Source organism: Trachypithecus francoisi, unplaced genomic scaffold, assembly GCF_009764315.1.
Source record: "Trachypithecus francoisi isolate TF-2019V2 unplaced genomic scaffold, Tfra_2.0 Lachesis_group3, whole genome shotgun sequence".
Taxonomy (NCBI): Eukaryota; Metazoa; Chordata; class Mammalia; order Primates; family Cercopithecidae; genus Trachypithecus; species Trachypithecus francoisi.
Genome location: NW_022681468.1, coordinates 149,198,951 through 149,222,008, shown reverse-complemented (window position 1 = coordinate 149,222,008; position 23,058 = coordinate 149,198,951). Strand labels below are relative to the sequence as shown.

Below are 23,058 nucleotides of genomic sequence, written 5' to 3'. Positions count from 1 at the left end.
AGGGTGGAGGGCCAGTGTTAGAGCCTTTCTGGGTATCTGCATTTGGTGGATCCCAAGCTCTTGTCCCACATCCAAGAAGAATGAGGTCGTGCTGACAATTGAAGGGTGATGAGGGTGGAGGATTGTATTGAGCAACAAAACAGCTCTCAGTGAAGAGGGGATGGGAAGATTGGGTCATGTCTCCCGAAGTCAGGTCATCTCCCCAGTGTGGCTGAGTCTGGGGTTTTTATAGGCACAGGTTAGAGGAGTGCCTGCTGATTGATTTGTGAGTATACAAAAAAGGTTAAAACAAAGGCACCAGTCAAAGGTGGGCATGACAGTGTAAAAACAATTAGGGAAGGGTAAGTATATGTAAAATAGGTGAAGGGTAGGGATCAATCAAAGAAAAGCAGCCAAATGGGAAGACAGGTTCTCAGTCTGGTCTGTGGATTTGACTTGTAGCTTGGCCTGCAGGCTTTAAAATGCCTTTGGCTTGAAGACAGGGTTTCACTGGAGACCCGCCCCTATCTGCCTCAGCATTTGTCTGCCTCCTGCTGCTATCACTGTTCTAGGCCCCTGAAATAAATCAGCAAAAAAAAAAAAAAAATGAACAAATGGAGCTGGACATGGTGGCTTATGCCTATAATCCCAGCACTTTGGGAGGCTGAAATGGGAGGATCACTTGAGTCCAGGGGTTGGAGAACAACCTGGGCAACATAGTAGGACCCTGTATCCATTAAAATATTTTAAAATTAGCCAGGTGTGGTTGGTTCATGCCTGTGATCCCAGCCACTTGGGAGGCTGAGGTGGGAGGATGACTTAAGCCCAGGAGGTCACGGCTGCAGTGAGCCATGATTGCGCCACTGCACTGTAGCCTGGGTGACAGAAGAGACCTGTCTCAAAATACAGAAAAAAATGAACAAATGGGGGTAAAAATAATGGACAGCAACCCCATTGTCAGGACACATGTTTCTTCTTACAATATGAGCACCGTTGTGCTTCCATGTAATTGGATTATCTGATATCTGATATTTAGTATCTCTCTCCCACATAAGTCTGCGGCTCCATGAGGTCAGTGACCCATGCCCTGTTCACTGCCATATCCCCAGCATCTAGGACGTAGTGAATGCTCAGTTAACACATGCCGAATGAATTAGTAAGTTAGTGTAAGGCCATATCACAGCAGGCTGTCAGGCCCTGACCCAGCCTCGATTCCCACAGGGCTTATAGACCAGGGGTTCCCAGTGCCAAGCCCTGGAAGCTGCAGGAAGAGGCCTCCTTGGGAAGTAAGCTGAGGTCCAGTCACACCACCCGATTGCCTCAGAGAATCCCCAGGAATAAGGCAGCATGGAGCCTGTCAGCAATGCTCAGTGACACCTGATACTGCAAGCTAGCTTGCTGTCACCGGAAGCTCTGAGGGGCACATATGTGGATTAGGGCCTCTCCCATCCCTGAGACTGTTAAAGTCTAACATCCTCTACAACATAGGCCTTGACAGAGAGTGGGCATACGCGTAGAAGTGACCATATTGTGATCTTTGCACATATCAGGATCACGCAGAGAGTTTGCTGATGCCAGTTTAGGTTGCTATTCTCCCTATTCTCTCATGGAGCCAGCTGGTCAGAGTGACTCTTAGCTGTAGCAGTGAGAGGAGCATGTATTTTGAAGGCTCTTCCCTGTGCTGGGACAGGCCCTGCAACCCACCTGTGTGGCTGCCGGTGCGTGCCTGGCACACTCTGGGGAGGGACGGTGACTGACAGCACAGTGTCAATACTGCAGGACGAGATGAGCACCAGAAGGGCCACCGTGACTGCGGACTCTGATCCTCCGACTGGAAGGAGAATTTGGACCCTCAGCTCGTGAGTTGGCAGTGTTTCAACAGCAGGGGGCAGCAGAGTCAGCCCATCTGCTCAGACCCTCCGGTGGATTTGCAAACTCTTCTGGTGAATGTTGGCAATTAATGAGCAAAGGGACAGCCCTCCCGGAGACAGGGCTGGGAACTGACCTTTGCCTCTTGAGAGGGAGCAATTCCAGGGTCCTAGCTCAGCGGATACAACTGTCGATGGGCAAATACCTTTAAGTTCCCCAGTGTGTATTCATCCCAGTAAGAACTGTTTTGGACTCACCCCGGCAGAGGGCAGGGATGATGATGGTTTGGTGCTGATGTCAGGAGTGACATGATGATGGTTTAACTGGTGCCCCTGCAGTCCCCGGTCAAGCCTGGGGGGGACCACAGGGATGAGAATGGAGAGTTTATTTCCTGCCTGCCTCCCAGGACGGGAATATCTGCTGCCTCCTGTCCACCCCGCAAATATGCAGGCACTCCCCCTGCCAGTTTTCCAGAGCTCTGCAGTCGGAATCCACAGCCCCTGCAGGCTGGTGGGAAGTTTGGGCAGGCGTCACCCTCCTTTGTCTGCTGGGCCAGACACAGGGGCTCTGTGTGCGCTCCCAGCACAGGCTCATTCTTAAGGAAATGGGGTAGGTGTTCACGCACCCGGGGAATCCAAACTCGTTGAGCCAGCAGCACTGGGATTTTTGTGGGGGATGCCTGCTCCTCCACCTGCTTAGCTTTCTCTTTTCCATCTCCTCGGCTGACTGAGATGTTGGTGGTAGGAGCCCGAAGTGCAGGCCGCGTTGTTTGGTGCTGATGTCAGGAGTGAATGCTAGTGACTGCGTTTGAGCGACCCGGCTTGCAGTACCCACTGCTCTGAGCTGAGCAGGGGCCACACGCTGGGTTTGCACGATTCAGTGGCTGCTGACGTTGCTACCTGAGAAGAATGTCAGAGTCCCTTCGCTAGAGAAATGTCAGCCCGTTTAGCTGATATTTCTCAGCTCTGTCCCCCCACCGTCTACCACCCAGGAATCCCCTTCCAGATGTCAGCCCAGAATTCCTGCCCTGCCCCTGCCCTGCCACCCTAAAGACCATGATTTTCATTCTCTTTTTTTTTTTTTTTTTTTTTGAGACGGAGTCTTGCTCTGCCGCCCAGGCTGGAGTGCAGTGGCCGGCTCTCAGCTCACTGCAAGCTCCGCCTCCCGGGTTCACGCCATTCTCCTGTCTCAGCCTCCCGAGTAGCTGGGACTACAGGCGCCCGCCTCGTCGCCCGGCTAGTTTTTTTGTATTTTTTAGTAGAGACGGGGTTTCACCGTATTAGCCAGGATGGTCTCGATCTCCTGACCTCGTGATCCGCCCGTCTCGGCCTCCCAAAGTGCTGGGATTACAGGCTTGAGCCACCGCGCCCGGCCGATTTTCATTCTCTATTGGAAACAACCTGTGTGTCCAGCTACAGGGGACAGGGTAAATGAAGAGTGGCCCAGCTCTGCAGTCTAAGTGCAATATTCTGTAGCTGTTAAGAGAAAGGTTATGTAAAAATTACCACAGAAATATATGACATATTGTTAACAGTATGGTATTATTGTTTCTGTGTGTGTGTGTATGTGCATGCATGTGTGTGTCTGTGTGTATGTGTTGATGACTAGAAATGCATGCCCAGATATGCTAGCAGAGATTTTTGCCGGATGATGAGATTATAAATTGTTTTAAATTTTTAGTTTTACTTACCAGTTTTTTCTCAGTTTCTCAATTTCTCAGTCAGAAAGCATATTTATGATAACACCAAGTTTTTTTTGTTTTTTGTTTTTTTTCCCTACCAGCGTGTCACATTGCTTCTGTCCAAAACAGCAAGGTCTGACTTTTCCTTGCAAATCTCCCTGCCTCATCTCCAGAAAACTGCACATCTGCATGGCCTCTCTTTTGGCCCCCTCTAGAACTGTACATACAGAAATACTTCACACATAAAACCTACCATACCTGGAACATTTCTGCATTTATTTGATAAAACTACTGTTGAAGACATTTTTCATCAGATCTTTGAAGCTCCTCGTGTAAAGCTCTAGGTAACTCTCACAGTTCAGGGCCACAGAAAGTTTGTCTCTTGCAATAAACAAGTGTTTTCTCTCCTTAGACAGTGAGGGTCCCCAGGGGTCCCCCTGGGCAACTGAGCTCTTCTCCATATCCAGGCAGTAGTTTTCCTTAACCTCAGCCATCTGATGTGATTATTCCCTTCCTCTCCCTCACATGTATATCTAGGTCTCATGCCCAGGCTGGTCGTGAACTCCTGGGCACAAGCAGTCCTCCCAACTTGGCCTCCCAAAGCGCTGGGATTACAGGCGTGAACCACCGAGCCTGGCCGCTCTCCCTTTTAATGACTTGGCTTTTTTCTTTCTAATGACTTATTAATTTCATGTTATGCTTTTCACTGTGTTATGTCAGGTCCTTTTTTAAACAATTGGAGTGTCCTTCCTCCATTACAACATAAGCTCATTTAAAGCAGGAACTATGGCTTTTCATATTTATTCTATATTCCCAAGCCCCAGAACAGGTACTGGTGCAGAGTAAATGACAAATAAAAGTTGGGCAGGTGGGTGGATGGATGAATTGTTGGCTGAATGGATGGATGGAGGGTTGGTTGAATGGATGGATGGTTAGATGGAGTGTTGATTGGACAGGTGGATGGATGGACGGATGGATGGAGTAACCAAGGAGAACCAAGGTAGGAAGGTCATTTTCTACAGTGCCGTTCCACAGAGCCTCTGTAGCATCCTGTGGTCTGCCCCAGCCTGGTTGGGCAGTCGTTTCCCAGGCCCCCTCTAGAGCCTGTGCTTCTGCTGCTCTGTGGGCTGACCGGCTGCCTCGCTCAACAGGTGGAGCTAAGACCTGTCCTGACCTGGCCAGTGATACTCAGGCCTACTGGCTACGTTTATTCCCTCGGGCTCCCCAGCCCTACTCCCTGCTCTTACAAGTTCCAGCTTTTGCTTACTTGTCCATATTTTTGAGATGACAGTGGATCCATGATGATTATTTTTTATGCGCAAGGTCTCCATGGCCCTGCCTCGATACCCTCCTGGGATAGTGTGGGTGCTCCTGGTCAGGCCGTATTTGGTGGGGCTGGTCCTACAGGGTTCCTGTTGAGTAGACCCGTCACCTCATTCATGAGAGGTTAGAGCCACTGAGAAGGTGCCCTAAAATACATTTTTTAGGTGCTCCAAAAACAAGGTATTTAATTAATTGTTTTACGTAAATACAGTCCTTCTGTCACAGCTCTGTGTTCCAGCACAGAGAGCATTAGTGAAGAGCCAGGAGACAGGGACTCTGCTTTGCCTCTGCCAGACAGCCCCTCACAGCTCTCTGGAAAATGGGGTTCTAAATGCCTGCCCCTCCTTCCTCCCAGGATTGCTGTGAAGATCGGCTGAAGTGTGTGGTGAAATCCCTTGAGAAATAGAATACTACCTCTAGAGCATTTTAAAAAGGCAGGTGAAAAAAGGGTTCTCAGAGTCCTCGGAGGTTGCTGTCGCTCGTGCGGCCACCAGCAGAGATTGGCTGCCATAGGAAAACACTTGTTTCTTGTTCCAAAAAAACCACTCCTATATCTGGCACATTTAGATGTGGGAAGCTCCCAAAGAATCCACTCCTGAGTAGTAGGTGGTGGGCGTCTGCCCGGGGCAGAATTAGTCTCTCTCCAAGTGCCCCCAGCTGTTTCCCCCTGAAGAGACCGCATGTAACCCATCCTGTGGTGTGTCCTTCTGCAGGAACAGCTTGAGAACTACGACTTCACCAAATTCCACTCGCTGAAGCCCAAGCTGATCGAGGCAGTGGACAACATGCTGAGCAACAAGATCTCGCCCCTCATGAACCTCATCAGCCAGGAGGAGATAAGCACACCCACGCAGCTGGTGCAGGGCGGCGCCTTCGACGGCACCACCGAGGGCCCCTTCAACCAGGGCTACGGGGAGGGCGCCAAGGAGGGCGCCGACGAGGAGGAGTGGGTCGTGGCCAAAGACAAGCCCGTCTACGACGAGCTCTTCTACACTCTGTCGCCCATCAATGGCAAGATATCGGGTGTCAACGCCAAGAAGGAGATGGTGACCTCCAAGCTGCCCAACAGCGTCCTGGGCAAGATCTGGAAGCTGGCCGACTGCGACTGCGATGGCATGCTGGACGAGGAGGAGTTCGCGCTGGCCAAGCACCTCATCAAGATCAAGCTCGATGGCTACGAGCTGCCCAGCAGCCTGCCCCCCCACCTCGTGCCACCCTCGCACAGGAAGTCCCTGCCCAAGGCCGACTGAGGGGCGGGCCACAGAACGGGGCGGGAACTGGAGGACCTGGGCCTCAGGTCTGCTCCACCACTGACTCACCAAAGGACCTTGGGCAAGGCACTGCCCTCTCTATGCCTCGGTTTCCCCATCTGTAGAATGGGGAGGGTGGACACTGGAAACTAGATGACTTCTTTCACCTCCAAAATTCCCTTTGTTTCTATGAAAATATTCGGGGTAGGAGGGTGGATTAGGAGATTGAATGGTTGAGAAGAAAGAGAAATTGTCGGCCGGGTGTGGTGGCTCAAGCCTGTAATCCCAGCACTTTGGGAGGCCGAGACAGGCGGATCACGAGGTCAGGAGATCGAGACCATCCTGGCTAACATGGTGAAACCCCGTCTCTACTAAAAATACAAAAAAAAGTTAGCTGGGCGAGGTGGTGGGCGCCTGTAGTCCCAGCTACTCGGGAGGCTGAGGCAGGAGAATGGCGGGAACCCGGGAGGCGGAGCTTGCAGTGAGCTGAGATCCGGCCACTGTACTCCAGCCCGGGCGACAGAGCGAGACTCTGTCTCAAAAAAAAAAAAAAAGAGAAATTGTCCAAAGAGTCCTCAGAATCTGCCTGGAGCGCGCATGGGGATGGGCCTGGTGCGTCGCAGGAACCACAGGAAGTGAGCCGGGGCTCACGCGGAGCAGCTGGGTCTTCAGGCTGCCTGGGCTGTTTGTTCTCATGAACGACTCTGGAGCAGCTGTCTGTCCCTCAGAAGGCACCAGGAGGCAGCAAAGGTTATCTTATTTATTTTATTTTGTTTTCTGCTATATTTAGAGCGGCAAAAAACAGAGCAGAGGGTTTCTGCTGTCTCCAGACTGTCTACCAAAGAGAAGGCGACAGATGCCTCCTGGGTTTGGAAGGGGGCTGCACTGTGGATCCCCCATCCATTCTGCAGTCTCCAGCAGAGCAGGCAGCCAGGCCTCGGCGTGCGTCCGTCCCAGTGCCCCGATGAACACCTGGTCAGCCCTCCCAGCCTCCCCTCCAGGGGGCTTTCCAGCAAAGCCACATTCAGCTAGGAATTTGGAACTCACAATCTTTATTAACCCCTGGCAAAACTTCCCGTTTGCATGTCAAATCACATTGAAGCCTGAAGATGAGCTTTTCTTACTAATTTTTCCAATAAGTAATAGCAAAACCCACTTATCATACTTAAACTACAGTAAGGAAAAGAGGTGGTTCTCTGCAGCGATTGTTTAGTGTGGCCCTCAACCAGTAAATGTCCCCAAGTCTCCTTGGCGGGTGGCAGTATTTAAATTCAGCCAAATCCTGTCCTAATGTGTGCAGTGTCCTCGGCCCTGTGGACACAGGTGAATGAGGGACCAGCCCTGCCCTGGGCTGTTGAGAAGAGATCAGTCCACCCAGAGTTAGACATTGTTTTTGTAGAAAACAGGCATTTATTATGTTTAGGGTTTTTTTTTTTTTCCTTACAGGATAAAAGCCCTTTATACAGAAACAGAATGGAACCTTTCATATAAAAGCTTTTCTTTAAAGGCTGTGTGGTTCGTATCACGAATGCCTGTCATGAGGCGGGATTCGGGCACATACCTGTATTTTGGCCCCAGAGTGTGCTCTCCCCAAATCCCCCGAGTAAACCTCTCTGGACCGCTGCTCAGACAACTACGTCAGGTGGAGGTGCCTCCCCCTCTGTGGGCACCAGCTTGGGGAGGTAGGTGCCATCCACCATTATTTATGCAGGAAGAGACGCAAAACAGCAGTGGCCACGTGGTACGGGGCTCTGCTGGCACCAGGAGTGAATGAAATCAGAACTGTCCCACTGAGTCTTCCAAAAGTCACATTTTTTTTTTCTGTCACCTGCCTTTGGTGACAGGGTCAAAGGCACAGATTGAAGAGAAAATCTTGATTTGGGAGAAGCATTTATATCCAGATGCCCACCCTCACACTCCCTAGCTTTCTACATAATTTAGTTTTAAGAGAAGGAAATGCATAACGTGGTTTTTAGTCTTAACAAGCACTTAAATTCGTTAGATGCGTAGAAAAGAACCATTTATCATTTTATTATTTTTATTTTTATTTTTATTTTGAGACAGTCTCACTCTCTCACCAGGCTGGAGTGCAGTGGCACGATCTCGGTTCACTGCAACCTCCGCCTCCCAGGTTCAAGCGATTCCCCTGTCTCAGCCTCCCAAGTAGCTGGGAAAACAGGCACGCGCCACCACGCCTAGCTAATTTTTGTATTTTAGTAGAGACGGGGTTTTACCATGTTGGTCAATATGGTCTCGATCTCCTGACCACATGATCCACCCGCCTCGGCCTCCCGAAGTGCTGTAATCTAAGCAGACAGTTCTGTAAATGCGTGAGGACCAACTGAAGTCTGCAGCCACAGTGGAGGTCACCAGAGGGTAAACTGAGGAAGGGAAGAGGGAATTCACTTGACCAAAGGCTTAGAGATGCCCAGGCAAGCTGATTTTTCCATCCAGAATTGTCTTGTTCTTTAACTCTGCTCACTTGTCATATGTAAACATGAATTTATATACGTGTATGTCACATGAGTATGTCGTTTTAAAACAACGTGTACGTATGTAAGTTTTGCCTGGATACAGAAAGCTTCTTTAGAGGGCAGCAGGTTGAGGTCTCCGATTTCTCCGTGGAGGGAAGCCTCTCAGGCACTGTGATCTCCCGACCTCTGCGCCCTCAGGTGGGAGAGACGTCAGGCAGCGGGGTCCTTTCCCTGCTGGCACCTGGTAATGTTCTTGGAGAGAAAGAAAGAAAAGGGGGGAAATCATGTGGCCACTTTTCTTAATATCCTCTTACATGAAGTCATTCATCATGAAAAGTTGACTGGAAAAGAAAACACTAGAAAATATTAGGGATGGTGACCAAGTGAGGACTCGTATCTTCCCAGGACCAGTACAAAGCTCTGTGAATGTGTCCACACCACCAGCGGTCTCCCCACCCCACACGGCAGCGCGGCAGGGCCGACCCTGGGGCCTGCTCCCCGCCACTGTTGCCCTTCCTGCACCACCCCAATTTTCAAAGAACCTCTTCCCCAGAGTGTTTATGTATAGGAGGGAGGGTGGAAGTACCTAAACTCTAGAACTACAACATCTAAGAAGCCGAGGCCCTGTTTTCTACACAGCATATGGTATCGCATAACACAAGCCTTCCGGTCTTGAGCTGAAAGGGAACATGAAAACTCCAGCCTATTGCTCCCACAGTCTGCTTCCAGGTTGTCAGCCTGCCAGTGAGGGTCTCCTGACCCCGTTTGTAAAGAAACACTGCACTAAGACTTGGGAATTGCTCCCAGGGAGGGGCGGCATACAACAGCCTTCCACTGCGGCTTCTACCTCCTGCACCGGCCCAGCAGCATCTGTTAGTTCTTTTCCGAACTCACCGCACTTGGATGGCCTGTGGGCAGGGTCGCTTTTTGCGGGGAGGGTCATTCTTTCGGTTGGCTTTTGGTTTCATTTCTCCAGGGCTGGACCTGGTTCTCTTGAACACTTGTCATGATGTGGCAAGAAAGTCTTTGGATTTGGGGCTGTGGTTCACCCGCGGGAGTCACAGCTGCAGCCTGGACCTTTCCGCCTCGCACCCTCACTCACCCTCCTTCATTATCCCTGGAGGATGCCTGTGACGATTGCCTTCAAGATGAGGAAAGTGTTTCACTGTTTATTTCCTCCATGGGATGTAGCAGGCGAGCATGCTTAGGACAGAAAACCACTGAGTTTACTCAGGTAAATGCAGGCCTAATACAAGAGTGTACTGGGTTCCAGTGTTGGTTAACCAATGCAGTTAATACCCGATGCTTCCATTGTTTTTCTTTTTGTAATCTTATTTAGAAGTTTCAAACAAAAAGACACAGTCTGCTGATCAATACACATGGAGCTGCCTCTCCCACTGGCTCATTTTCCAGTGACTGCGTGCTGGCCTCTCGGAGCAGAGTGTGGATCCCTGGATCCAGGTTGAACTGGGGGAGAAGAGTTAGGGAGAGGGTGTGCCCGTGACCCCCAACTCTTCCTGTGGAGAGAAACCCAAAATGTGGCTGCTTCAGAAGGAAAGCAGCCCCATTGGGTGGGGGCAGAAGAGGGCAGGCAGCAGAGGCCAGGTCTGCAGACAAAAGCCACACCTCAGAGTGGTTGGAAGCCAGGACAGCGGGGACTCGTGGAGGCGGCCGCTTCACAGGAGTCCTTTCTCCAGTCGTGCCAGGGAGGAGCCCCTGCCTGGCCAGCACTGCCCCTGCCTCTTGCCGCACCTCGCCAGTGTGCCCTCCACCCGCCCACCACCGTAGTAGGCATCTGGCTTTTCCCACCAACCCATCTACCTTTTTGGTGGTCCAGACCTAGAGTCCTTGCAGAGTACCCCTCCTCCCACCCTCACTTCAAGTGAGGTTTGGATGAGATAGACCACATCCCCCTGGTCACAAATATTGGTTCGGGAGTGGACATGTGGGCCTGTTCAAGCTGATGAGAGCCAGGACCCCCAGACTTCTGTTACAACTCTTGGGGGAGAGATTGTCTCTTCTCTGAACCGTGCAGTATATAGAAATGAGCCTATTGATGCAACAATATAAATGGCATTGAGAGGGGTGTCCAGAGCTGCTGGGGTCAGGGTAGGGAGGTCAGCCTGGCAGAAGCCACCTTGTGGAGCATGAAAATGAAAGAGACCTTGAGAAAGGCCAGAGGAATCCAGGCCTGTGGTGACATTTGAGCTGCTGGATCAAACTTCACCTGAAGTCGTATTCCTACTAGATTTTATTTTTTCCACTGTGTGGGCCAATGCATTCCCTTTATACTGTTTAAGCCAGGCATGGTGGCTCACACCTATAATCCCAGCAACTCGGGAGGCTGAAGTGGGAAGATCGTTGAGGCCAGGAGTTCAAGACCAGCCTGGGCAACATAAGAAGACCCTGTCTCTAAAAAAGAATTAAATATAGATAAATAAATAAGTAAAGAAATAATAAAAATATATTGTTTAAACCAGTTTCACTTGAGATTTTGGTTACTTGCCACATAAATAATCCAAACTTTGTTCCGACCCACAGGATTCTCATTTCACCAGGGGCTGCAATCAGACATGGTCAAACAGGAGCCAGTCCTTGCATTGTGTGCAGTGGCTGTAGCTGCCGTTGAGTTAGGAAGAAAAGCAGTCCACAGCCCCTGCCAACAACTTCAAAATGCCAATCTCTGTTGAGGTCTATGTGCGAAGCACCATGCAGTTCAGTCTGTCCTCCCGCGCTCACAACATCACCCAGGACTCCATGGGTTGAGGGTCTTACTAGGAGAAGGAACAAGCTAGTCTCCGTAGGGTAAGCGGGTGGGATGAGGTTCTTCCTAGAAGAAACAGGATTTTAACTGTGTCAGACAGGATAGCTGAATGTGGATGATGGAGTGTGGGAAGGGACGTTCGAAGCTGAAAGAACAGCTGAAGTCCAGCCTTGGGGCAGGAGAACTCTGGTCCTGCTCAGGAAATGGTGAGTGGCCCATGGAGAGCACCCAGAGTGAGGCGGGCAGACTAGCCTGGTTAGGTAACCTGGCGGGCTTCAAAGTCCTAGCTGAGGCAAGCTCTGGCAAGTCTGAGTTTCCTTCCCAGGCGGTGGGAGGCTTCACAGGCGTGAGCAGAGCTGCACTGTGGAAAGGTGCGGGGTGGTGGTGCCTAGGCTGCGAAGTTAGGGGGTCGGTGACAAGGACCCACAGGGGCAGTGAGGGCAGAAAGGGAGCACACGGGAGGACCACCACTGCAACTGCTGAAAGCAGGGAAGGAGCACAGGGCGTCTGGAAGCCAGCCGGTGCAGGAGGGGCCTTGGCAGGGAGAGGACAGCAGGAGAGAAAGCTTCTCTGAGACGCAGGGAGCTGCACCCCACCCGAGACCACGGCACCTCTCAGCGTCACCCCTGACTGTCTGCAGTGGGCCCAGGCGGTTCAGGTGTGACTCCCTAGCCCAGCTCTCAAGGACGGGCTCAGCTGCTGTCCTACTGTGGGCTGTGGCTGCCAGGAGCGCCTCTCTGAGGAGTGGGCTGTCGCTTCAGAGGCTCCGGGGCTACTGGGAGACACCCACAACCACGCACCCCAGCCCACACTGCTACCCTGAGTTTAGCCACAGGCGAGTGAGACCACCAGAACTAGAACCCGCCTTCACTCTGGCATGCAGTCCAGGCTGCTCGGGGAGGAAGGGATAGATGCCCACTAGCTCCCTGTGCACCCCTGCCTCCGAGCCCTGGGTCACGGCCAGCTCTGTGGAGCCGAGTTAACACCATGTCTCTCATCTTGGCGGAGACTCCACAGCCCTAGCAGTTCCAGGTCACCCCTTCCTCTGGGGAGCCTACCCTTCAGCCCCAGGCTCTGCAGGCTGCACCTCTGGCAGGGCCTGGAAAGCCAAGCGCAGAGTGTGTGAGGCCCTCAGTCTATGGGCCGTTCCCTGGGGGTGAATGAGAAGACCATGGCCCAGGACGCTGCCTCATACCCTCGCCCTGGGTGCTCACAGAGAGGCCCCACGAGGGTACACAGGGCAGCCTCAGATTGGGAAGTGCGTCCACAGGCTTCCCACAGAGGCTCTGCCCTTTGGTGCCTCCTACGCAGACTGCAGCACCCCCACAGAGCTCCAACCCGGGGTGGCAGGACCACCCCAAGGGCCTCTGCGTCCTGGGAGCCAGGACCCCCACCTGGAGTTGGGGAAGTTGCTGGCAGGGAAGGGAGGATGATGAAGGAGGAGATCATCTGGCAATGGCCCTGGAGCATTCTTGAGCCACCCCCTCCCAGTCTGGGCCACGCCCTGTGGCAGGTGGGAGGACAATGTCGCCTGTGTGCCGTCACCCCAGCACGCTGGCTCAAGGGGAGGGCTGTGGTGCGGTCGCACTCCAGCCTCGGCCTCTCCTGATGTCCCTCTCCCTCCCTGCACAACCCCTGCTATCTACCATCTCCATCCATCCAGCAGGGTCGCCTCCACGGGATCCAGGCATCACCAAGGTAAGCAGTTTCCTGTCTTCCTTCCACCTGCTCCAGTCACTGCAGTAGAGGGACCTGGAAGCAGGGGCTCTGAAAAGAAGAATCTGGAAGGTGGGGTGGGGCAAAGGGGACCCTGGGACATTCAAGCACGGGGGGTCAGAAGCACTGGCCCTTACCTGGCTGGTCTCCAAGCTGCAACTGCCATGAAATGTGAGGACAGTCTGGCAAGGCAGGACCCTAGGCCTCTGGCAGAAGGGCCATCTCCATTCACATCACCCCCTAACCTGCATGCCCTCCAGGTTTAGGGGGCTGTCCAGCAGTTCCTTGTCCCCAAAGGGCTGCAGGCCTGATGGCTGGTCAGCCCCACAGTCCCCGGGAGCTCCTCAGAGCTGCAGGGCGCTGCAGCAGGAGGCCCAGCACGAACCTCCGGGTCCCGCCCAGTCCAAGTCTCACCATGGACTCTCAGTATGAGACGGGCCACATTCGCAAGCTGCAGGCCCGGCACATGCAGATGCAGGAGAAGACTTTCACCAAGTGGATCAACAACGTCTTCCAGTGCGGCCAGGTGAGTATAGCCAGCTATGACCCACAGCCCACCCGTACCATGCCCCCAGCTCTGGCCAGTGGCCCTCGGGAGTGAGCTGTGGGGTCATCTGCCTGAGGCCAAGCTGAGGCCAGAGCTCCTTCTTCCAAGGCAGCTGCTCTGGGTCGCACCTCTCAGGTCCCAGGATGAGAGGACAGGTGAGGCTGGGCTGACCCCATACCTGCCGCTGTCCCCTCCCCAGGTGGGCATCAAGATCCGGAACCTGTACACAGAGCTGGCTGATGGCATCCACCTCCTGCGGCTGCTGGAGCTTATCTCAGGGGAGGCCCTGCCACCCCCCAGCCGGGGCCGCCTGCGCGTGCACTTCCTGGAGAACAGCAGCCGAGCCCTGGCCTTCCTCAGGGCCAAGGTGGGTCCCAGGGAAAGGGGTCTGGGATGGTGCTGGGGCAGGCAGCTGGGACAGGCTGAACTATTGGGTCACCTTTCCGGGGCCAGGTCACAGGGCAGAGCAGAGAAGCTGGGGCCTGAGTACAGGGTGAGCGGCTGGGACACAGAGGAGCAGAAGCCAAGCCCTCCTCGCACAGCATCGCTGACCTGGAGAGCACCCAGCTGGCCTCAGCAGGAGCAATCCATGTCCCTACTGGGGTGGAAAATGTCACTCTGTCATAAGAGAGACTCACAGGATTCTAGGCCGAAAGAATCTTAGGCTTTTCGTTTCACAGATGAGAAAACAGAGGCCCTGAATTATTTACCAGGCAAGATGGATGGTTAACTAGCCAACAGAGCCCAGATGTGGGGCCATGGTGGGCCGGCATCGAGTGGGAAACAGAGGGAAGAGACCCGGACACTAAGACGGCAGGTGGGGAAGAGGAGCAGGGCCTGTCTTGGAGAAGGAGGGAGGAGGCCTCAGCAAATGAGGGGAGCCAGAGTTACCTGAAAGAAAGGGACAGGTCAAGGAGACAGCCGCTAAAAGGAAGCCGGAGCTCGAGGGACAGAGGGACCCTCATGGCCAGGGTGAGGGGCCTGTGCAGGGGTGGAGTGGAGCAAAGGGATCACTGGGAACCGGGAAACGTGAAGACCAAGGGCTCCTGGAGGTGGCTGTCCCTGGAGGCTGTGAAGTCACTGAGCTGGGCTTGGCTGGACGGAGCCTGACTGTGCATTCCCATCACTATGTCCTGGAGTGGAGCTTCTGTCCAGCCTCCTGGGGTACTGGTGTGTGGGAGGAAAGCCAGGGAGGGGAGAAACCCAAGCAAAGGGAAGGGGAGCAACTGCTGTCCTAAGCAGGTGCGAGAGCAGAACTCTGCCGGCTGCAGAATGCTAGGCCCTAGCTGATCCAGGGACAATGACCCTGTGAGCCAGTCATCTCCCCTCCAGGAACCTGGGAAGGGTATAAGTTCTATAGCCTTTGTCAGAGGCATTGAACTTAATGCCTCTCCCTAAGCTTTAATATACAGCATGTCACTGATACCTGTGAGGGTGACATCCTTGTCTCCATCCACATAGGAGGCAACTGTGGTCTGGAAAGGATGAGGGAGTTGCTGCAAACACACAGGGAATGTGTGGCAGAATGAGGGATGCACTCACTTACAGAGACACTCCCATGCCCTGGGCATTCCATGCAGGCACTGGGCTACACTAAGCAAAACCCAGACCCCCACCTCGAGGCATCTGGCATCAATGGGAGACAGGTTCATTGAACCCAGATCAGCGGTGTGCTGGTAAATGTTTAACAAATGATTCTCTGGGGAAAATAAAAGCTCCAGTGTGCTGTATTCGCTGATCCTGTGGCGTTAATACCCCCAGCACGGTGAGTTTAAGTCACCAGCGTGACATCGCTCAATAGGAAGTCGGGAGGATGGTCTCTCAGGAGCTGGGAGGAGCAGACAAACACCCCACTCCCCAGAGGCTCCAACTCTAAGGCAAGGTGATTGACATGCCAGGTGGAATCCTTTAGAGACCAGCCGGATATACCAAAGCTTACCCAGGGGGACACCCAGGGCTGCAGCTCCTCCCACAGGGCTAGTAGTGGCTGGGTGAAGCCAGTTGCCCTTCAGGTCTTAGGGAACGTCTCACTCCTTTTCTTTCTCCATTCGGTACTTACTGATCGATTCCCTGCTGTGTGCCACTCCACTAGGATACATCAGAAAACAAAGTCAGGATCCTCACTTGAGCAGGGCAAGGGGATAGAGTGTGTATTTGGGTGGGAGAAATAGTCTTTAGGTTTCTATGTTAAATAAAGTGGTCAGGCTAGGCAACATCTGAGTGAGGAGTCAAAGGCAGGGAGGTGAATAGCCATGCAGATATCTGGGAGGATACTTTCAGACAGCAGGCACGGCCGTGCAAAGGCCTGAAGTCCTGTGCTTAGAATCCCACGGAACTACAAGAATCCGATGGGCTTGGAGCTGTGTGGTTCCACAGAGAGGAAGATGGAGCCAGAGGGGGCTGGGGGCCAGACCCTGCGGGGCTTCTCCCCTTGACTCACCCATCCTCCCTGTCCAAGTGGCAAGATGTAGGGCAGAGGAGTCTCAACGTTGGTGTACTTAAGAGCCACCCAAGGTGTTGTTCAAGTGCAAATTCCCAGGCTCTGGCCCAAGGCAGTCTGACTGGGTGGAGCCTGGGAATCTGGATTTATAGCTGGCTGTGTTGGAGCTGGAACAGATGAAGAAGGCTGAGATCTGGGTGTGAGCCCAGGGACCCAGCCACCCCTGGATATCCCAGGACACCCTGGGAGATGGAGGCAGACTGTTGCTATTGTCTGTTGGGCTCACACGTTGACTGTTATGACCCCTCACTTCCAAACCCTGTAGCTGAACCACTGATTTTGGCCCAGGTCTACCTGTAGCCCACACACAGGGAGTCCTGCTGCTCTAGGGGCCCAGCCCAGTTCACCAGGTTGGGGCTTCACCCAGGTGGGCTTGAGGCCATGGCTCCAACCAGGCGGGATGCCTTTGCTTTCCTGGACTTATCCCCTGCCTGCTTCTCCCTGGGGGACCTCCCAGCTGGGGCAGGATAGATTCCAGGACCCTCCCATCCTGCAGCTGGCACCCTAAGCTTTTGGTGACTGAGTCCTCTCTGGACATGGGCTTCATGGCTTAGCCCAGCCAACTGTGCCCACAGGTGCCAATACCATTCATCGGGCCAGAGAACATCGTGGATGGAGACCAGACACTCATCCTGGGACTCATCTGGGTCATCATTCTGCGTTTCCAGATCTCCCACATCTCCTTGGACAAGGTATGGCTCAGTCCCCAGCACCCAGCACCTGGTGACTCAGCCCAGCCCTCGCCTCACCTCAGACTCCTGGGGACTGAGAAGTTCCATGCAACTTTTATGATTCCCATAGGAGATCTTGGAAACTGCAAAGTCAATATTCACTCTTCAAAAAAAAAAAAAAAAAAAAAAAAATACAAAAAACTAGCCGGGCGAGGCGGCGGGCGCCTGTAGTCCCAGCTACTCGGGAGGCTGAGGCAGGAGAATGGCGTAAACCCGAGAGGCGGAGCTTGCAGTGAGCTGAGATCCGGCCACTGCACTCCAGCCTGGGCGACAGAGTGAGACTCCGTCTCCAAAAAAAAAAAAAAAAAATATTCACTCTTCAACCATGGGTGAAGAACCCAGGATCCCAGAGATACTGTAACGTTGTAATATGCTAAAGTGAGGGCCAGGGCCATGCGCTTCAAACCAGGTCTGGGCAAGTCATTCCCTAGGGAGGGTTCATGGTCACTGCCAGCACCCACTTTCACCCCTGTGTATTGCTCCCCACTTGGCACTGAGGCTCTGTAACTTCCATTATACCACAATGTACTGCTGGGAGAAATGCAATGTGTGGAGGGAGTCCCAGCTCTGGAGGTTTACAGAGTCCCTGGCACCCTGCAGACCAAAGCCAGCATTTCTTTCATGGCCCCCTGCTTCCTCCATTCTACCTCTTTCCCCCGCACTGGATCAGAAAGACTATAAACTCTTTGTGGCACATGCCTGTAGTCCCAGCTCTCGGGAGGCTCAGGTGGGAAGATAAACTGAGCCCAGGATGTCGAGGGTGTGGTGAGCCATGATCGCACCACTGCACTCCAGCCTGGGTCACAGAGTGAGACCCTGTCTCAAAAAAAAAAAAAAAAAAGAGTCCTTATACTTATCCTTTTTCATAGTTTCATGATTTCCGAACTGCCACCTAAAACTCAATTCTAGTAGGTAAGGAAAGTCAACCTAGAGAATGAAACGCTCAGCCACACATCTGGCACAAGTCCAGGACGGCCTGGAAACTCAGGGCCTGAGCCCCAGGAGGGCAGGAGAATTGTGTGTCTGCAGGGCTGAGCATCTATTTGAAGGTTGAAGGGGCGGATGAATTTCTAACTGACCTCAAGCCCTTTCAGGAAGCCATACTCACCTCCCCAGGCCCCCGGCCAGTTTCAGGTGCCCCCTGCAGCCTAGGCCCCTGGGAGCAGCACCATCTCTGCCTGTCTGCAGCCCCCTCTGGCTCTGCTTGCTGCTGACTCAGATGTGTTTGGGCTCAGGCTAGCCCTGCTCCCTCACAAGCCATCCCAGCATTTTCCCTAGTTCCGTCTGCCAGCCTGGCCCCACCATGCAGGGTACTGGGGCCTGACCTCACTAGGACCCAGGGCCTTGAGACTCCACTCCCCGTCATGTGGGCACCATGCACGTCCTTCCTACCCAAGCTCTGGGGCGCAGAGGGCAGGGGAAGTGCAGCCTGCTGAACCTTGATATTTTGAGTTTATAAACAGGAAGTGAGGCTGGGCGTGGTTGCTCACACCTGTAATCCCAGCACTTTGGGAGGCCAAGGCAGGCGGATCACTTGAGATCAGGAGTTTGAGACCAGCCTGGCCAACATACTGAAACCTCGTCTCTATTAAAATACAAAAAGTTAGCTGGGCATAGTGGTGTGTCCCTGTCATCCCAGTTACTAGGGAGGCTGAGGCAGGAGAATTGCTTGAACCCGGGAGGCGAGAGTTGCAGTGAGCCGAGATCGCACCACTGCACTCCAGCCCATAACATCGGGCCTGGCTCACAGAAAGCCTGCAGTGACGGGACCCAGTCTCATGAAACCCAGCCGCAATCCCATGAGCCCGAGGTCAGTTAGCACAGCACCTGACCCATCAGAGGGCTCAACAAATGGGAGCTGTTGCTGTGTGGTCACCTGTGGTCATGCAAAGCCAGTGCCTCTGCAGTGATGGCTTTCCCTTGCTCCACTTCTTTGGAAGGCCCGTCGCTCTCACCCCCAACCCCTGCCCACCATGGATAAAATTGGGTAAAATCAGATACTCTAAAGAGAGGAGAGTCACACTGACCCCGGGCCGGGGAGAAGCAGAATCCGGCTGTGGCCAGCCTGCCTCTCCCACAGCCTGTAGGCTGTCTGCCTCCCCACCCTGTCCTTGTATGGTGACCCTGCTGCCCTGTCCTGCCAGGAGGAGTTTGGGGCCAGCGCAGCCCTGCTGTCCACCAAGGAAGCCCTACTGGTCTGGTGCCAGCGGAAGACAGCCAGCTACACCAACGTGAACATTACCGATTTCTCCCGAAGCTGGAGCGATGGGCTGGGCTTCAATGCCCTCATCCATGCCCACAGGTGTGACCCCACCCTCATCAGGAGGCCTCCGCCCACTGGCCCAACGACGCCTGGGTTTGGGTCCTCAGCCTGCCCATTGTCCCACATCTCTAGGCTTGAAGGAGGGAAAGTGGACACAGATGTAGAAGGGGCTGATGTCTGAGTCCCTGCTCTGGGTTAGCCCCTTTCCCGTCCCTAGACAATGCCACGAGATTGGCCAAGTTTACCTTTGACCCCAGTCTTCTGCACTTCCTGTGCCCCTCAATTCTATTCATGTTTTTCACCCTGGCAGCACCTGCCCTTTGGAGGTTCCCCCAGCCCCCCAGCCTGGTCCCTGTGCCGAATGAACCCTCCTCTTTCTCTGTCATGGTTCTACTCCTTCAGCAGGGCCTCAGATAACTATTGGGAAAATGACTTCACAAGAAGATGTGAATGGCCAATAGGAGCATGAGTGCATGTAAGAATCTACTGAAAGGAAAGCAATAGGTTCCTGCTGGTGAAGAGCCCTTCTCGCTCTCTTTCCAGGCCAGACCTGTTGGACTACAGCTCCCTGAGTCCAGACCGCCCACTGCACAACCTCGCCTTTGCTTTCCTGGTGGCTGAGCAGGAGCTGGGCATCGCTCAGCTGCTGGACCCCGAGGACGTGGCAGCCACACAGCCAGATGAGCGCTCCATCATGACCTATGTCTCCCTCTACTACCACTACTGCTCCCGCCTGCATCAGGGGCAGACTGTCCAGAGGAGACTCACTAAGGTGGGGGAGAAAGGAGGGGTGGGGTGAGCAAGGGCTCCAGAGGCAGACAGGCCTAAGCATGAAGCCTGCCCTGCCACGTACTAGCTGTGTGGCCTTGGCCAAGTCACCCAGCTTCACTGTCACCCTCGATCACATGGAGATGATGGTGCCTGGATAACAGAGGGCCTTGTGAGTGTTCCAGGGAGCACGGGTCATGGGCCCAGCATGGTGCCTGGCATACAAGGGAAGCCAGGGGAGGAATGGCCCCTCCTGGGCCTCTCCCTTCTCCCCAACTCTCAGGCTATTAAGCTTCTAATGGGATTAAAAGGCTTAGAGAGCCAGGATTCTGCAAGGACAGGCACAGAAGAGACTCTGCCGGCTGGGGTACACAGAGTTCATGTTTCTGGGGGGCTTTCTTACTCTCTGGACACGATGGCAGAGGCTGAGGCCTGGAAGTGCTCTTCTCAGGGTGGGTATCTCAGTTGGGGTGTTGGGGGGAACACAGGCCAAGGACTATGAGCTGCTTTGTGGGGTAGGGGGTGCAGGGAAGGGAAAGGCGGCCTAGAAAAAGAACAGCAGCCTGAAGGGCCTCAACCCCCACCAGTGAGGCCAAATGGATAAAACAAGAGGAGGAAGGCAGGATAGCCTCACCCTTGGTCATGGAGAGGGGCCCCAAGCTCCTGGATCTGAGTGTGCAATGCAAGCAAACCCGGTTCTCTGGGGTGGGGGTACCACCACTTCAAAGGATCTTCGGCTCAGAGAAGTAGCTTACAGGCCACCTGGGGAACTCTGGCTGGCACTCAGTGTCCATTCCAGGGCCTGTCCTGAGAAGGACCCTGACCCCTTCCTATACCCTCCACCAGATCCTGCTTCAGCTCCAGGAGACAGAGATGCTACAGACCCAGTACGAGCAGCTGGTGGCCGACCTGCTATGCTGGATTGCAGAGAAGCAGGCGCAGCTGGAGGCACGGGATTTCCCAGATTCGCTGCCCGCCATGCGGCAGCTACTGGCAGCATTCACCGTGTTCCGCACCCAGGAGAAGCCACCCCGGCTGCAGCAGCGAGGGGCTGCAGAGGCCCTGCTCTTTCGGCTACAGACAGCACTCCAAGCCCAGAACCGCAGGCTCTTCCTGCCTCATGAGGGCCTGGGCCTTGCAGAGCTGTCCCAGTGCTGGGCAGGGCTGGAATGGGCAGAGGCCGCAAGGAGCCAGGCCCTGCAGCAGAGGCTACTGCAGCTGGAGCGGCTAGAAACCCTGGCCCGGCGCTTCCAGCGCAAGGCAGCTCTCCGGGAGAGTTTCCTTAAGGATGCAGAGCAGGTGCTGGACCAGGCCAGAGCCCTGCCAGCCAGCCTGGCCACAGTGGAGGCAGCCGTCCAGAGGCTGGAAGTTGGCATCCTGCCCCAGGAGGGGCGTTTCCAGGCCCTGGCTGAGATTGCAGACATTCTCCAGCAGGAGCAGTACCACAGCTGGGCAGATGTGGCCCGCAGGTGAGCCCCAGCACATGAACTCTCCTCACAACTGGCTGAGGCTCTCCTACCACACCCCCATCCTTCCATGTCATGTGCCCATTCTTTGCCAGAGAGGAGAGGGGTGATTTATGGGTTCAGGGCTCCCTCTACAAAGATCTATCTCCCAGTGATGCTTGCAAGTCCACCATCAGTAATTCATCCCTATTGGTAAAGCACTTTCTAGGTAGCTTCTGATTCATCCACTAAACAATAATTTATTGAGTGTCTACTATGTCCCACACACTGTGCTAGCTGCTGGAGATTTAGTAGAGAAGAGGACAAACAAAAATTCCCTCCCTCATGAACTTACACACTACTAAGGAAAACAGACAAATAAGAAAAATTCATAGCATGTGGTAATAGAGAAATAATAATAATAAAGGAGAAGCTGGGCACGGTGGCTCATGCCTGTCATCCCAGCACTTTGGGAGGCCGAAGTAGGAGGATGACCTGAAGTCAGGAGCTCAGGACAGCCTGGCCAACAGAGCGAAACCCGTTTCTACTAAAAAATACAAAAATTAGCCAGGCGTGGTGGCGGGCGCCTGTAATCCCAGCTACTTGGGAGGCTGAGGCAGGAGAGTCACTTGAACCCGGGAGGCGGAGCTTGCAATGAACAGAGATGGCACCATTGCACTCCAGCCTGGGCAACAGAGTGAGACTCCATCTCCAAAAAAATAATAATAATGATGATAATAATAACAATAAAGAGGATAGGGGAATATGAGGTGCTAAGGTTGAGTAGCTAGAGGGGATTCACTGGGAAGTTGACTTCCAAGTAAAGACCAGAAAGAAGTGGGGAGCTGACCATGCAGACAGGGGAGACAGAGTATTCTAGGCAGAGGAAACGGCAAATGCAGTGTCCTTTCAGGTGAGCACATGCCTAGCAGGTTTGAAAAATAGCCTGAAGGCCAGTGTTGGCCAAAGTGAACAAGTGGCAGGAACTGAGGTCAGGCGGGCACAGGGGTGAGGGGTGGGGATGGAGGTCAAGCCCGGCTTTGCAGGGTACAGTAACGAGTTGGTTTTTACTCAGAGATGGGAAATTAGTGGAGGACTTGAGCAGAGGAGTGACACAATCTGACTTTTGTTTTGCGATGCTCACCTGGGTGTCATGTTGGGAATAGATCCAAGGGGCAGAGGCAGAAACAGAGACACCAGTTACAAAGCTATTGCAGTAATCCAGGACGGAGCAGCAGTGGGGATAAGGGGTGAGGTTCTGGATAGATTTTGCAGACAGTGCCAAGTCGAATTTGCAGACAGATCAGACGTGGCCTGTGAGAAAATGAGTTATCAAGATGTTAGGCCGGGCCCGGTGACTCACGCCTGCAATCCCAGCACTTTGGGAGGCCAAGGCAGGTGGATCACCTGAGGTCAGGAGTTCAAGATCAGCCTGGCCAACATGGTGAAACCCATCTCTACTGAAAATACAAAAATTAGCCAGGCATGGTGGCCCATGCCTGTAATCCTAGCTACTCAGGTGGCTGAGGCAGGAAAGTCACTTGAACCTGGGAGGTGGAGGTTGCAGTGAGCCGAGATTGCACCACTGCATTCCAGCCTGGGTGACAGAGCAGATTCTGTCTCAAAAAAAAAGATTTTAGTCCGGACACCTGGAAGGATGGAGTTTTCATCAACTGAGATGGGGACTGCATGCAAGGTAGGGGGCCCTGACAGCCTGATCCTTCCAGGCCTCCTTCTGGCTTCTCTGC

General features: G+C 53.6%; 2 protein-coding genes across 3 annotated transcripts in view; both read left to right on the top strand.

Annotated features, from left to right (window-relative positions):
• Nucleotides 1-6,450, top strand: part of EHD4 (EH domain containing 4) — a 72,921-nt gene extending 66,471 nt beyond the window's left edge. The window contains exon 6 of the mRNA XM_033190508.1: nt 5,566-6,450. Within this exon, the coding sequence (XP_033046399.1) occupies nt 5,566-6,102 (537 nt within the window). The 3' untranslated portion in view covers nt 6,103-6,450. The remainder of the gene's footprint in view (nt 1-5,565) is intronic.
• An 89-nt stretch (nt 6,451-6,539) lies between these two features.
• SPTBN5 (spectrin beta, non-erythrocytic 5) overlaps nt 6,540-23,058 on the top strand; it is a 53,415-nt gene continuing 36,896 nt past the window's right edge. Inside the window, exons 1-8 of one of the 2 annotated variants that reach the window (XM_033190504.1) lie at nt 6,540-9,810; nt 9,916-13,038; nt 13,317-13,582; nt 13,803-13,970; nt 16,679-16,795; nt 18,979-19,136; nt 19,641-19,869; nt 20,712-21,334. In XM_033190504.1, the coding sequence (XP_033046395.1) occupies nt 13,367-13,582; nt 13,803-13,970; nt 16,679-16,795; nt 18,979-19,136; nt 19,641-19,869; nt 20,712-21,334 (1,511 nt within the window). In that variant the 5' untranslated portion in view covers nt 6,540-9,810; nt 9,916-13,038; nt 13,317-13,366. Of the gene's footprint in view, nt 9,811-9,915; nt 13,039-13,166; nt 13,583-13,802; nt 13,971-16,678; nt 16,796-18,978; nt 19,137-19,640; nt 19,870-20,711; nt 21,335-23,058 lie in introns of those variants that run through there. The other variant, XM_033190505.1, reaches the window with a different exon arrangement.